This window comes from Phyllostomus hastatus, unplaced genomic scaffold (assembly GCF_019186645.2).
Source record: "Phyllostomus hastatus isolate PE091 unplaced genomic scaffold, TTU_PhHast_1.1 phas_scaffold_21, whole genome shotgun sequence".
NCBI classification, from domain to species: Eukaryota; Metazoa; Chordata; class Mammalia; order Chiroptera; family Phyllostomidae; genus Phyllostomus; species Phyllostomus hastatus.
In genome coordinates, this window is record NW_025334017.1 from 23,810,298 (window position 1) to 23,825,015 (window position 14,718).

The 14,718-nt window shown below is 40.9% G+C and overlaps 1 protein-coding gene across 2 annotated transcripts in view; it reads right to left on the minus strand.

Annotated features, from left to right (window-relative positions):
* Nucleotides 1-14,540, minus strand: part of RRM2B (ribonucleotide reductase regulatory TP53 inducible subunit M2B) — a 29,239-nt gene extending 14,699 nt beyond the window's left edge. The window contains exons 1-5 of one of the 2 annotated variants that reach the window (XM_045861002.1): nucleotides 14,348-14,540; nucleotides 7,958-8,113; nucleotides 3,143-3,259; nucleotides 2,222-2,355; nucleotides 1,698-1,792 (exon numbers count right to left, since the gene is read on the minus strand). In XM_045861002.1, coding sequence (XP_045716958.1) covers nucleotides 1,698-1,792; nucleotides 2,222-2,355; nucleotides 3,143-3,259; nucleotides 7,958-8,113; nucleotides 14,348-14,395 — 550 coding nt within the window. In that variant the 5' untranslated portion in view covers nucleotides 14,396-14,540. Of the gene's footprint in view, nucleotides 1-1,697; nucleotides 1,793-2,221; nucleotides 2,356-3,142; nucleotides 3,260-7,957; nucleotides 8,114-13,834; nucleotides 14,328-14,347 lie in introns of those variants that run through there. The other variant, XM_045861003.1, reaches the window with a different exon arrangement.
* Nucleotides 14,541-14,718: the final 178 nt, after the last annotated feature.

The following is a 14,718-nucleotide window of genomic DNA, read 5'->3' on the forward strand; positions in this document are numbered from 1 at the left end:
TGAACCCTGAATGGAGTATGCCTTGAAAGTGAGCAATATGAAAAATTTAAATGAAGCCCCTGATGTCACATGGTGACGGCCACCTGCCTCTTTTTTCTTTATTTCCAGGTTGCTTTCTTTGGCAGTGTCACAAAACACATGCTTTCTGGGAGCCTGTTCTTCATTTTCCATCGATACCTATCCAGCCTAGTATTTCCAGTGCATACTGAACACCTTGCAATTTCCCTTCTGTCTTTCTCTAAAGCCAATGTTTCTCAAAACGTGCCTCTTGAACGCCCCGTTAGAGCATCAACTGCAAAAAATGCAGATTCCTCAGTCCCACTTGGGCCTCCAGCAAGACTCTGAGTTTTTCCACAAAGTCTCAGGTGATGGTTATGCACATTGAGAATCACTGCTTTTCTCATTCTCAGAATAAACTGAAGGCAACGCAGGCTGTGTCTTCCCAGATATACTGGAAGCTTGCCATACCTTACCCTGCATCACTGGTTCTCACTGTGTGGTTCAGAAGTCCCTGTAAACTCACAGACCAAGGTCTGTGGCGTCAAAACTATTTTCAAAATAATACCAAGGCACTGTTTGTTTATTTTTTGTTTGTTAGTTTGTTTACTACCACTTTCTCATGAGTGCATAGTGGCGTTTTCCAGATGCTACATGGCATTTCCATAAAAATCTGAAAAGCCTGATAAAATACTCCTCCCTTTTCTAACTATGTATCTGAATGAGGGTGGATTTCTTTGTGTAATTTAACTAACAACATTCTGCAGAATTCAGAAGCAGATATAATTCAGCTGTCTTCGATTTCATCAGAAATTTAAAAGATTTGCAAAAATTAAAAACTATGCCCTCTTAATTTTTTTTGGAAAATATGGTGTTTTTTTCATAAATATATGTTAAACTCTAACAGGTTACTCTCATTTAAAAATGCATTAATATGTTGAAGTTTCTTGGTTTTAATTTATAATATGAAAATATCAATAACCCACACAAATAAAAGCACTTTGGGGTCCTCAATAATTTTTTAATTAATATTTTTATTGCCAGGCCATGAAAGACAAATACCATATGATCTCAATAATTTTTGAGAGTACAAAGGAATCCTGAAACCAAAAATGTTGAGACCTGCTTCCCCACCATTTGAATAAATCCGGAAAATAAAGACCACCAATTATAAAACAGATAAGAATGAGACAGATACTTAGAGTTATTCAAATGAATTATCTGAATATTTTTATTAAATTTTAAAAAGATTTACTGAGCAACTACTATGTGTAAAATACATATTAATATCTTCATTTAAAAAAGTTATTGGATGTCAGCTCATCCAGAAGGGTGAAAAATAAGCCTGTTCTTGCACTAATCTTTAGTTTTTTCAGAAACTACGTATTTGTTCCCTGAAAAATGCAAAAATTTTGACTTGTTTTAAATTCCTAAAATAAACATTTGTGAAAGCAGATATAAACTGCGGATTGCTTTAAAACTCTCGTCAGATTCTATGTAACTGACTTATTCACCTGTTATTATGCACTGACACCTTAACCTTTCAACTTCCAATTTATTAAACAGAATAGATACAGCTTTAGATTATTTTAATGATGGTTTCTAAACAATTATTAGAAAAAAATGATCCTACTCAAAGTGCACATTTAGACTTCCAGATAGTCACACCAGGCAAATTTGATATACATAAAGCTACATACCGAAAGTAGATTTTCTATCTGCTATCCACCGCAAGGCCCAATCTGCTTTTTTCTTAACATATGGCATTGTTTCAATTGCATTAAATAAAAATTCCCTGTCAAAACAAAAGAAGTAATGGCAAAGTTATTCATTTGTTTTTCTTAATCAGAATAAATTTTCATTTGCTAATCAGAGATAATAACTGCAACTCTATGGTCTACTATAAGAACTGTAATCTTTCTGTATTTTTGCATGTCTATAAAATATAGAAATTAAAGTGAAATTCAAATGAATGGTTTGGATCTGATCTGATACAAAACTGACTAAATTCAAATATTCAATTGCAAAACAGAATGCACTCCATGGGTTCTATACAAGTTCTTTTTTTAAAACAAACACATTATTGAGCCATAGAAAACATTATACCCCTAAACTTCTATATTTGAATAATATTTACCTAACATTTAGTTTTGGAGTAAATTCTGCTCCTAACATAATCAAACAATAGGATAAACCTCTGTAAATAAAATCCCAGCGGTGATACCTTTTCTTGGGATCTCTGATGTAGGTGTCTATGAGCAGACTGTACATCTCCGAGTGAACATTCTCGATGAGGATCTGAAAGCCATAAAAACAGCGAGCTTCTGGAACCTGCACCTCCTGACTGAATCGCTCTACCTATGAAAATAAAGGAAACAAATATATCCAGTTCTGCAGGCTCTCATTAAACACTAGAAATCAGAATCTAGACATCAGAATTATCAATTAGAACTCTCCTGTCATGCCACAAACAGGTCAGAAAGACCTTATGGATGGTTTTAAACAGTGCTGCTTACTCATCAACCCTCGACAATAAATTAGCTGCACGATGTATTGTTAAGCAGTTACATACATTGGCCTGTTAGGTGGAGAAATAGACTGTATTGCCAAATAAATTGTAGAACACCTAACAAAAAATATTATACTTTATAGAATTGACCTTATGTCATTTTGTTTCTCTGGCAGTAGACAGTAAAGCTACTGAAGCCCCTTCCAGTTCATGATGAAAGTTGGAACCTCCTTCTTCTCTTTACGAAGAGAGTATGCCTCGTGGCCACCCACAACACAGGTTTAAAGATGGGGAGCCAGAACCCAGAGCACTGTTACAGAGCTTCAGAAGGGTTACTAAGGTGCAGGTGCTGCTTTATTAGGATTCATATCTAAGGGTGAAAATCAAACTCATGTTTATGCATTTTAAGCAATTTTGATTGGTACTATATGCTTGATTTAATGATATTTTGCTGGTCAAACAATACAAATGCATAAACCATTTCCTCTGATACTTCATCAGAAAAACATATTCAAGAAATAAGCTTCATCTAGTTTGTTTCCTACATGTAGGTTTTTAGGATCAGTCTAATTATCTTACTGCCATTATCATCATTTAACCACTAAATGGAAACAAAAGTAAAAAAAAAAATCTTACCAAATTTTCATTTACAATTCCATCACTGGCTGCGAAGAAGGCTAAGATGTGAGAAATAAAATACTTCTCATCTGATTTAAGCTTGTTCCAGTGAGGGAGATCCTTTGATAAGTCAACCTAAAATAAAAAGGTTTTCAAATTTTTCACTTGAAGTTAAATTCTTCCCAAAATGTTTGGAAAACTTTTAAAGTTAAGGAGGGGCATTGCAGTAGCAGTAAAATGTTCAAAAAGGAGAAAATGTTAACATCACTGCTACGGATTGAATGTTTGTATTCACCCCCAACCCAAATTCCTGTGTTGAAAACTAATTTCCAAGATAATGGCGTTTGGAGGTGGAGCCTTTGGGTGATTAGGTCAAGAGAGTGCACACCCAGAGAACTCCACAACCCACAGAACTCCACGGCCCTTTCTGCCATGTGCAGATACTGCAAGAACAGAGCTGTCTATAAACCAGGAAGCAAGCCCTCCCCAAGGAGCAAAGCTGCTGGCCCCTTGATCTTAAAATTCCCAGCCTCCAGAACTATGAGAAATAAATTTCTGTTGCTGATAAGCCATCCAGTCTAGGGTATTATTTACTGTAGCCTGCACCAAGACAATTACTGAGGAACACAATAAAATAAAAAGATAGGAATCTATCTTCTGGTAAATTGAAAAGCTGGCAAAATATACTTTCAAAATACTGAAATTAACATAATCTATTCTCATCACAAAAAAGAAATGGTAATTATGTGTTGGGATACAGGTGTTAGTTAATGCTATGGTAGCAATCATCTTTTGCAATATATGTATTGTACATAACTATCTCAAATCAATACGTTGTATACCTCAAACTCACAACGTTATATGTCAATACTATCAATAGAGCCGGGAGAGCCCTGGCTAGTGTGGCTCAGTGGATTGAGCTCAGGCCTTCGAATCAAAAAGTCACAAGTTCGATTCCCAGTCAGGGCACATGCCTGGGTTGCAGGCCAGGTCCCCAGCAAGGGGTGTGAGAGAGGCAACCACACATTGATGTTTTTCTCCCTCTTTTTCTCCTCCCTCCCCCAATGTCTAAAAATAAATAAATAAAATATTTAACAAATATAAAATAAAATAAAGCTGGGGGGAAACATAGTCTAGTGGCACAAATGAGAAAAGGGCAAGAGGCAGAAGAGAGACTAGACTCTGGTCAAGAAGGAACTAAGGTGAATGAACAAATGATTTTCAGCAACCACTGCTTTAACATTTTAAACAACACATTATCTAACACTGTAGTGTTAAGCAGTTAAGCAGTTACAGCTGCTACTTGACTGCAGGCTAATATACTTTCATATCCAGAAGTAATGTCAGGCAGGTTAACAAACCTGGGTTTTAAAGCAATTTATAGGTATGCTGTCCTCTGAGAATAGAATTGTTTTTGAAAATGGTTGGTAGAACCAGTCCTTGGAATTAACAGAGAGATAAGGTCTAGAATTTGGTGGAATCTACAATTCAAAAATAGTCTTTAAATGTACCTTGTAAATGCCACTTCATTTCTGGAAGATCTCTTAAGTATGTTTCACAGTAACCTCATAAACACTGAAATGTGCAATTCTCCTTTGTCCTTCTTTTATTTATCCTACAAGATAGGATAAATAAATCCTAAACAAAACCAAATCTCTCTGACCACTCTAAAAAGGACTGGTTCATTCTTTTAATCATTTGTGTTCTTTTCTAAAACCCTTTCCCTCACTACTTTAGCCTTTCAGTGTTTACTGAGCAGCTCTTCCCAAACTTAAGGGGTTCGTCACTTGGGGTGTTGTGGCCAAGAATGAGAAGTGGCTGTTGCTGGGTATTTTTACTTCCTTGCAGTATGTAAAGAAGACAGGGGATTCATATCCCGAGCTCTGTCTCTTAAAAGGGAGGCTCAGTCATTGTTTATACACACTGTTTGGTTCATTACGCATTGATATCTCCTCTGCAGTTGGCTACACTCATCATGTTGGGTACACTTGTCATGTAGGTACCTGTCAAGCTCATCCTCTTTACAGCTGCATTTGCAAAATACTGTGCTACCTTTTACATTTAGTATGAATAGCATTTAGTAAGAAATGCCCAGTCCTATGCAACACTACTGCATGCTAAACACCATGCTGAGTGTTGGGGATACGATAGGGCGGGAAGGGGGGAATATCTGTATATATCTTTTAAAATATGCAAGCTAAAAATCAGGTCCTATATTATTTAGAGCTCAACTAAGGTTCAACTGAAGGGCATCTTCCTGGTTTTTAGGTATTATATTCCTGATACTAAATGTTAGCATCACAATATGTTCACTCTTACATATTAAACTAATCTCTTCAAACACTCAGCTTTCACAAGGTCCTATAAATTTTATTTATACTACATTGGTTATTTTCCATTCTCAACATATACCTTTCTGTCCAGCGTTATCCTATTTGAGTAAATTCTCCAATTGACTTCGTAAATATTGATTCCAAGCTACTAGTTATCAGAATTACCTAGGTAGCTTTAAAAAAAAAACAAAAAACAGCCCTGGCTGGTGTGGCTCAGTGGATGGGGCGCCAGCCTGCAAACCAAAGGGCCACCAGTTCGATTCCCAGTCGGGGTGCGCGCCTGGATTGCGGGCCAGGTCCCCAGTAGGGGTCATGCAAGAGGCAACCACACACTGATGTTTCTTCTTTTTCTGCCTCCCTCTCTCGAAAAATAAATAAATAATATCTTTAAAAAATAAAAATACAGAAACAAACCTCAGAACTTTGTCTTTTGAATCAAAGTTCCTGATGACCAGCCATATTTAGGAATAAAACTGAACCACTGATAAAACAATGTCTAAAGTTGATAAATTATAACTGACAAGTTTGTTTAAATGAAAAATATGTGGAACTAAATGTGTTTGGCTTCCCTTCAAAATATGTATTTGAATCTTCCTATAAACTGCCTACAAAATACATATCAACCTGTGTATTACAGGGTGGTTTACAATTGTTCACATGGAAAATAATACAATAATTAATACATAAATAATACAATAAACGCTGTGTTCCATGTACTCACAGCTGTAAACCTACTTTTGCCCCACCCTGTATAATTTTTCAAATTAGTGTTTCTTAGTCATAATATAACATATATTACATTTACTAGGAGATGCATATAATTTTCAAATGAATTTCAAGAAACCCAAGCGTCACAAGTGCCTTTTTAACATGATAAATGAAAAAGTCACCTGTACACTCCCTCTGTTCTCTTAACTACATCTAACAAAAACCTTTCTAAAAACCACAGGTGCCCTGCCTGGTGTGGCTCCGTGGGTTGAGCGCCAGCCTGCAAACTGAAAGGTCTCCACTTCGATTCCCAATCAGGGCACATGCCTGGGTTATAGGCCAGGTTCCCAGTTGGGGGTGTGAAAGAGGCAACTGATAGATGTTTCTCTTGCATATTGATGTTTCTCTCCCTCTCTTTCTCCCTCCCTTACCCTCTAAAAATAAATAAATAAAATCTAAAAAAACCACAGACAGTTAGTGGCAGTCAGGTGTGCCAAACACTATGACCCAATTTGAAAATGCTGGGGTTTTGTTTTGCTCTACATGTCAAATACAACAAAGATGTTAACAACATAACAATATAACAAAGTTGGGTAAGTGGGTAAAATTTGTAATAGAAGCTTCAGAAATGTGCTTCTGATTTCTAGTGCAAATTTCCCCCACTCTGGGTAAAATAATACCTTACATTTATTTGATGCTTCTAAGCGCCAATTAACATTCTAAATATGGCCTTAATCTCTTTGACAAGATTTATCTCGTCAACCCTCATAACAACCCAACGAACCAGGTACTATTAGCTCAATATACCAATGAGATTACATGGAAAGGTTAAGCAACTTCTGCAGTTCCACGGTTAGTAAGTGGCAGGCCCAGGATTTGCGCCCAGGCAGCTCCTCCAGAGCCTGTATTCTTAACAGCAGGCATTTACATGTATAGAATCAATCTTAAGGAAAAAAATTCATAGACATATAGGCCCAAATATATCTACCGAGACAGACATATAGACAGATAGACGGATAGATAGGTACACACATACACAGAGAGTGAGAGTGCTATGTGGGTACCATCCATCATGTTAAAAAATGACAACAATGGCTATCTGTTCAGTGAGACTACAAAGCAACAACTGACATGACAAATGTCCTTACCAAACCAGCAAGTATTTTGTAATTTGTTGAGTTCAAGTGATTTCCTAGGTGGAAAATGACACACTAACAGAAAGCATTCTCCAGATGTCCTGTCTACTGGGGCAGCTGTGCCCGGTGTGATGTGGCTGAGGGCGGGGCCAGCCTGGCAGGAGAGGAGCTCAGAAGTGGGAGCACGGTCCGCGGTCAAATGCTTCACGCGACAGCTCCTTCTGCACAATCTCAACTGAAGGCAGGGTCCCTAAGGCTTTCACTTTCATTTTATGGCTACAGCTGCAATTTTACTTATTCTGCTGACAATAAGTAAAGATTAGTTTCATTTAGTCACAGCAAACCAAAAGTCTGTTTAAAAACAAAAAAAAAAATGTCTGTTTAAAAATAGAAAATCTCCAAAATTATACTGGAAGTAAAAATCTGACAGACTGAGATGCCATTTTTGTGGTAGGAAACCTGTACGGACACCAATCTAAACACCAAACATTGGCAAACACTGTATTTCATCTCAGTTATTACAAAATTATCTCACACAAAGTTATCCTATACAGTGTATCTCACAATGTAAGTTAAAGTTCTGTTAATGCCCTGTAAGGGGAAATGTGAGCACCGCGCTCCAGAGCATGACTGCTGATGGAGGCGAGGCCACTGACCTCTTCTGCCGTCCAGAAGGACGCCTGGGCCTGTTTATACATCTTCCAGATGTCAGGGTACTGGATCGGGAAGATGACGAACCGGCGCGAACTCTTCCTCAGGAGCGGTTCTTCACTGGACTCCGCTGCATTTTCGCCGGGATCTGAAGGCAACCTCTGTGAAAATTAAAGCACAAACACCCACTTTATGTAGGTATTTCCTCTTTATTCATAACTAAACACACACCTGGGGGTGATGAGGGAAACAGCAGAGGTCTGGGAGCCAGTCTGCTTGCAGCCTCACTCGCATCTGCCAGCTGGTTAACAGTGTTTGGTTAGTTGTGTAACTTCTCTGAGCCTTGGTCTCCAAATCAATAAAATAGTATCTGCCTCACAAGTGGTCATCAAATTAATTTTGATAACTAAAAGTGCTTTAAACAGAACCTGGCACATAATAAACACTGAACAAACTATTGTCATTAATGCTGTTTTGAGGATAAGCATAAAATTCAACCCATAAATGTCACAGTGGGAAAATTTCTAAGTTTATGAACAAGAAGTCCCCTTTGTTTCTCTCCCAGAGACAGAATGCTGGCACAAAAAGCTACTGTTAAAGCCTTCTATTCTTTTTAGTTTAATGTGTTCTTTTCTAATCTTAACTGAAATATAATAATACGTATCTGAAAACTCTGTACCAATGGAGCCTTTGTTTCTCTGAAGCGGACCATCTACCAGTTTGTTATTGCTAGTTACATGTTAACATTACTGCCTTTGCTCTCACTGTGGGCTGCCTCACAGCTTTGAGGAGTGAAGTGAGAAACATACCTACATACATACTACTTGGAAACATCCAGGGTACTCCCACAGGGGACAGTGCCTTTTCTTTTAATAGTCAGCAAGAGCATCAGAAGAGTTACAAATGCATGAGAATGAGGATATACAAAGTATATACAAATAGACCAAAACATGTAAATCAAGGTTATTGGGATTTGTTTCATTGTGTTCCTGCATCCTTACCATTGCCTCCACTAATCCTCATGCTAATGTGGATGAAGCTAAGAGGCAAGGCCAGATGAGAGAAAGGCCCACAATCAAAGCCTGAGGCCACACAAACACAGGTGGGGCTTACACATTTCACACATGCTGTCTCATTTGGTAACTGCTTATATTGAAGGCATGAGCCTCCCCAGCTACAGCACTTAAGCCCCAGAGTGTAGAAACTAGTTTTTATTTATTGTGATATTCCCAGAGTACTGTGTCAGGCACAACATCAATAAGCATTAGCTAAGCAAGTGAATGCGCTGCTAATTTCTTTTTATCCTGGGCTCTGATTACTGGCTGCTGTTTGAATTTTTTAATTAACATAAAGCCACAATCCATCAGTGAGATAATCTAATGACCACTCAAATCAAGCTTTCTCTGAGTGCAAAAGTTTAATTGGAATCAACTCCCCCCACCGAGACATGTCACAACAAGAATAAAAAGTTGCAAATACAAGTCTTTAAACAGTTGATCTGGTTGATAAAAAAGACAATGCATTCAATTTCCAGATGTCCAGTCGAGAGCTGAAATTACAGTACTATGGTAGGCAGAGGCGCTGTCTCCACTCCCTCCCTAAAGATGCCATCAGTAGTCACCACAGGGAGGGCTGCGGTTACCCAGGGATGTCTTATGCAGCAGCAGCAGCAGCAGCAGCAGCAGGACTGAGGACCAAGCCTAGAGGAAGGGCAGGTGGAAGAACGGCGGCCAGCTGAGATGAAAACTGACTGGAGTGTGTGTAAAACAAAGGCAGAAGTGATCTGATTTGGCTAAAGTAAAGGGCCAACAGATGAGACAGAGAGGAATTTGGAACAGGATCCATCCCCTGGATATGAAACTAAGAGGTCAGGAATTGTATGAGCCAAAGATTTTCAAACATCTGGGGGCCTGGGAGGCTCCTGCTCTAATTTTCCACACTCGCTCCCCACCTCCAGGTGCGGGCATTCCCTGTGCGGCACAGTCTGAGAATCATTTCAGTGCAGAGTCGTGGAACGTTCCTGATTAGCAACTGACATGAACAGCGATGACACAAGGAAGATTAATCAGATATCCATGAATTAGAAAAGAAAAAAAAAAACCCCTAGATTTTGGTAGTAACTATGGTGTCTCGTTAGAGGTGGGAAGGACAACCTGAATTAAGATACGGCAGTTAGCATGAAAAAGTGCTTGCACAGGACTTTGCCAGTCTGAGGAGTTGGGCATTTTTTGGTGGGAATTGAGACCCTTTCTGCAGTTTTTATTTGGATGGAGTGAGTGACACAGAGGCACCAGTTTAATGATGGATTGCTTGGGCAGTGGTAAACAGGGATAGGAAAGCAGGTAAGGCTGCAGGCAGAAAGACAACCAAGTGGCAGCTGCACAGCTGTGAAGTGATGAGGATCTAAAATAAAGTTTCAGAGGCACTTCTTGGCAACATTCCGCTGTCTCTTCCAGAATAGTGTCGCTAGTTTCTACCTGCTTCAGTTTCTGGTCACCTGGTCCCCAGAGGCACCTGGACGTGCTAGCGCACCCATCTAAGGCAAGATTCTCTAGCTCACACTCACCTACGTAGGCCCCTCCCTTCCATCCATCCACCCAAATTCCACCACTTTCATTCGCCTTCACCTTTCTCCTACTGCTCAGGGGAAGTAGAATATTTAGATACTGACATGATCATATACTAATTGTAGGTATCGTTTACATTTTCATTCCTCTATTCCCATCAAATGTGACAAAACAAATGGAATATTAGCCCAGGAGCAAGAACTTGGTTTTAAACCTTGTTCCATTACTGAGCTGTGTGGTCTTGGGCAGGTCACTTAATCTGTTCTAGCCTGAACTTTTTTACTTTAAAAACAGAGACTATCAATTAGATAGTTAGCTTTGAGAAATGAATGAAAGCTATAGACCCCTTTCTTAGAAGGTTCACGTCTACACATGAAAAATCTTCAAACTTCAGGAGATTTATAAACCTCTATCAAAGCCCATGTATAAACCCTTTAAGGCAGTGTTCTGAAAACATGTGTGCCAGGATGACCTGAAGTGCTTGTTAAAAATGCAGTCCCAGACCTATCTCAAGAGATTTTGATTCATTATCAAAATTGAGAACTGGGAGGATGGATTTCTGGCCAAGATGGAGGTGTAGGTAGACACACTGTGCCTCCTTGCACAACCAAAATAAGGACAACAAAAATTTAGAAACAAAGTAACAACTAGAACTGATAGAAAACTGAATTGTATGGAAGTCTGACAACCATGGAGTTAAAGTAAACACATTCATCCAGACCAGTAGGAGGGGCGGAGTTGGGCGGCTGGACAGAGAGGGGAGGGGTCACAGCAAATGTGGTAGCTGGATGACTCCGGGTACACAAGGCAGCAGCAGGCAGACCCAGTAAGATGGTGGATTGTGGAGGGGCTTGGCGTGCAAGGTGGCTGGCAGACCAAGCGGTCCCACACTGGTGCACAGATAAACCAGATGAAACTGGGGAGCGAAACAGACCATGCAGCCCAGGCTCCAGCACAGGGAATAAAGCCTCAAAACACCAATTGAGAACACCTGTGGGGGTTGAGGTTCTGAGAGAGACTCCAGGCCTCACAGGAGAGTTTGTTGGAGAGACCCACAGGGTCCTAGAATGTACACAAGCCCACCCACACAAGAATCAGCACCAGAAGGGCCCAGTTTGCTTGGGGGAAGTGCAGAAGTGACTGAAATCCAGCAGAGAGCCAAGCAGGTGCCATTGTTCCCTCTCGGACCCCACCCCCACATACAGTGTCACAACCCAGCAACTGGGTTGCCCCGCCCTGGTGAACACCTAAGGCTCCACCCCTCTCTACATAACAGGCGTGTCAAGACAAAAAAAAAAAAAGTGGCACAAACGAAAGAACAGATCAAAGCTCCAGAAAAAATACAACTAAGCCACGAAGAGATAGCCAACCTATCAGATGCACAGTTCAAAGCACTGATGATCAGGATGCTCACAGAATTGGTTGAATTTGGTCTTAAATTAGATGAAAAAATGAAGCTACGCTAACTGAAATGAAGGAAAATGCATAGGGAACCAATAGTGATGGAAAGAAAACTGGGACTCAAATCAATGGAGTGGACCAGAAGGAAGAAAGAAACATACAATCAGAAAAGAATGAAGAAATAAGAATTCAAAAAAATGAGAGGCTTAGGAACCTCCAGGACATCTTCGGATGTTCCAACATCCAAATTATAGGGGTATCAGAAGGAAAAGAGGAAGAGCAACAAGTAAAAAAGTTTTTTGAACAAATAATAAAGGAGAACTTCCCCAATCTGGCAAAAGAAATAGACTTCCAGGAAGTCCAGGAAGCTCAGAGAGTCCCAAAGATGTTGGACCCAAGAAAAAATACACCAAGGCACATCATAACTACATTAGCTAAGGTAAAAATGAAGGAGAGAATCCTAGAAGCAGCAAGAAATAAGGAGACAGTTACCTAACAAAGGAGTTCCCATCAGACTATCAGCTGATTTCTCAAAAGAGACCTTATGGGCATGAAGGGGCTGGAAAGAAACATTCCAAGTCATGAAAGACAGGGACCTACATCCCAGATTGCTCTATCCAGCAAAGCTTTCATTTAGAATGGAAGGGCAGATAAAGTGCTTCTCAGATAATGTCAAGTTAAAGGAGTTCATCATCACCAAGCCCTTATTATATGAAATATTAAAGGGACTTATCTTAGAAAAAGAAGATAAAAAATATGAACAGTAAAATGACAGCAAACTCACAGTTATTAACAACCACACCCAAAACAAAAGCAAATTATGCAAACAACTAGAACAGGAACAGAACCACAGAAATGGAGATCACATGGAGGGTTAGCAACAGGGGAGTGGGAGGAGGAAAGAGGAGGAAAAGGTACAGAGAATAAGTAGCATAGATGGTAAGTAGAAAATAGGGGGAGGGTAAGAACAGTATGGGAAATGTAGAAGCTAAAGAACTTATAAGTATGACACACAGACATGAACTAAAGGGGGGAATGTGGGTGGGAGAGGCTGTGGAGGGGAGTGAAGGGGGGAATATGGGACAACTGTAAAAGCATAATCAATAAAATATATTTAAAAAAACAAAATTGACGACTGCGTGTAGGCCCAATAATTTACATTCTTTACAAAGTACTCCAGGTAATTCTGATGCAGACGGCCCATGATGCACCATCACATCTAGAAAAACAATGTACTTAAGGCATCCTTGGTATCAGAACAGATGCCCACTAAAATTAATTCTAGACCAAAATAGAGTTCTGCCTCTGTCTTTGTGGGTGTGTGTCACTGAGGTAGGAATAAAAGTTAACTTCCAGGCCTTGCGTCTTTATGACTGCTGGGGCCACTACCACAAAAGGGAAAATCTAAGTTGTCTTCAGTACTAAAGTTATTTGTTTCCATATGGGAAGAAAAAGTTGGAGGGATGCTAACAATTTGTTAGTTAGTTACTAAATGTTTACAAAATCAAAATAAAATAAAATCACAAACCAGGAATCTACAACTTTCTAAAGAAATGTAGGGTTAAGCCTGTCTCTGTGAGCTGAAACTATTCAATCAAAGAAACCACATAGAAACAGATTAAAAGGACACACAAATAGTTTAGTATTTGGAAAATAACAAAGTATGAAAATTATGGAGCAACAATTTGAACTACCTTACAACACTCCAGTCTACTAAATCCCGGTTTCTTTACTGTTAGGTACTTTTATTAATAGAGAAGCAGAGAGGATGGATATGTTAACTTAGGTTTATGAAGCATCCAGAAGTTCCGTAGTACTTTACATATTTTACTTAATCCTCTGTGAGTGTGGTACCACTTCCACTGTACAAAAGCAGAAAGTGACACCCCAAAGAGTCACAACTAGTTACGTAACCTGGTATGAGCAAAACTGGCCTCCTGAACGGGTTGTCTGGATTGTTAAGAAGATTTCCCGTCGCTCTTCCAAGGATCATCTCCACTCCACCGGCGTCATCCAGTTCCTTCGAACCACCCCAGACATGACATGCATTTCTCCACTAAGTCCACCAGCCGTCGTTCCTTGCCTCAGTTTCCGGGGCCAGGGCTCCAGAAAAGGGAAGGATGGGAGGAGAGTCAAGGAGGGAGTGCGCCTCGCCCCGGCCTGAAGCCTCAGAGCGCTGCCTTCGGCCCCGGTGCAGAGCAGTGGAGCAGAAACCCGGCACCCTTCTCACCCGTCCCCGGGGACGGCCTCTTGGGCGTTTGAACCTAGGCTCTGGCCAGGGATCCAGGCCGGGACCGCACGGGGTTTCCAACGGCAATGGGGAAATTTCCCCATAGCGGTCCTGCACCTTGCAAGTCCCCGCCGCAACCTGCAATCGAGAAGCTAGGCTGACCGTGGGACTAGGGGAAAAGCGGCAGTAACGTTTACCTCCTCCAGCTCCGGCCCGGCCTCTTCCGGCCTCTCGGGGTCGCCCATCGCGCAGACTCCGCCAGAGCGACGGGAGCTGAGGGAACCCGGCGCCGCAGGCCACCTCCGGGTAGGACTGAACCCAGGTGGCCCGTAGGGCTGCGGAATACGCCCCCACCCCCAGCAGCAGAGGCCCCTCCCACGCCGGCCGGCCCCGCCTCGCCCCGCTGCACCGCCCCTGCTTTCTCGTCTGCCCAGTGAGGGATTCTCGCTGCGTAGGCCCGGTCCTGCCTTCCCTGTCTCATGGACTCGCCCACTCCGGCTAGCCCCGCCCCACTCCAGTGCCCCGGCCCCGCCTCCTTCCTACCCAGTACGGACTCACCAGGCTTGCC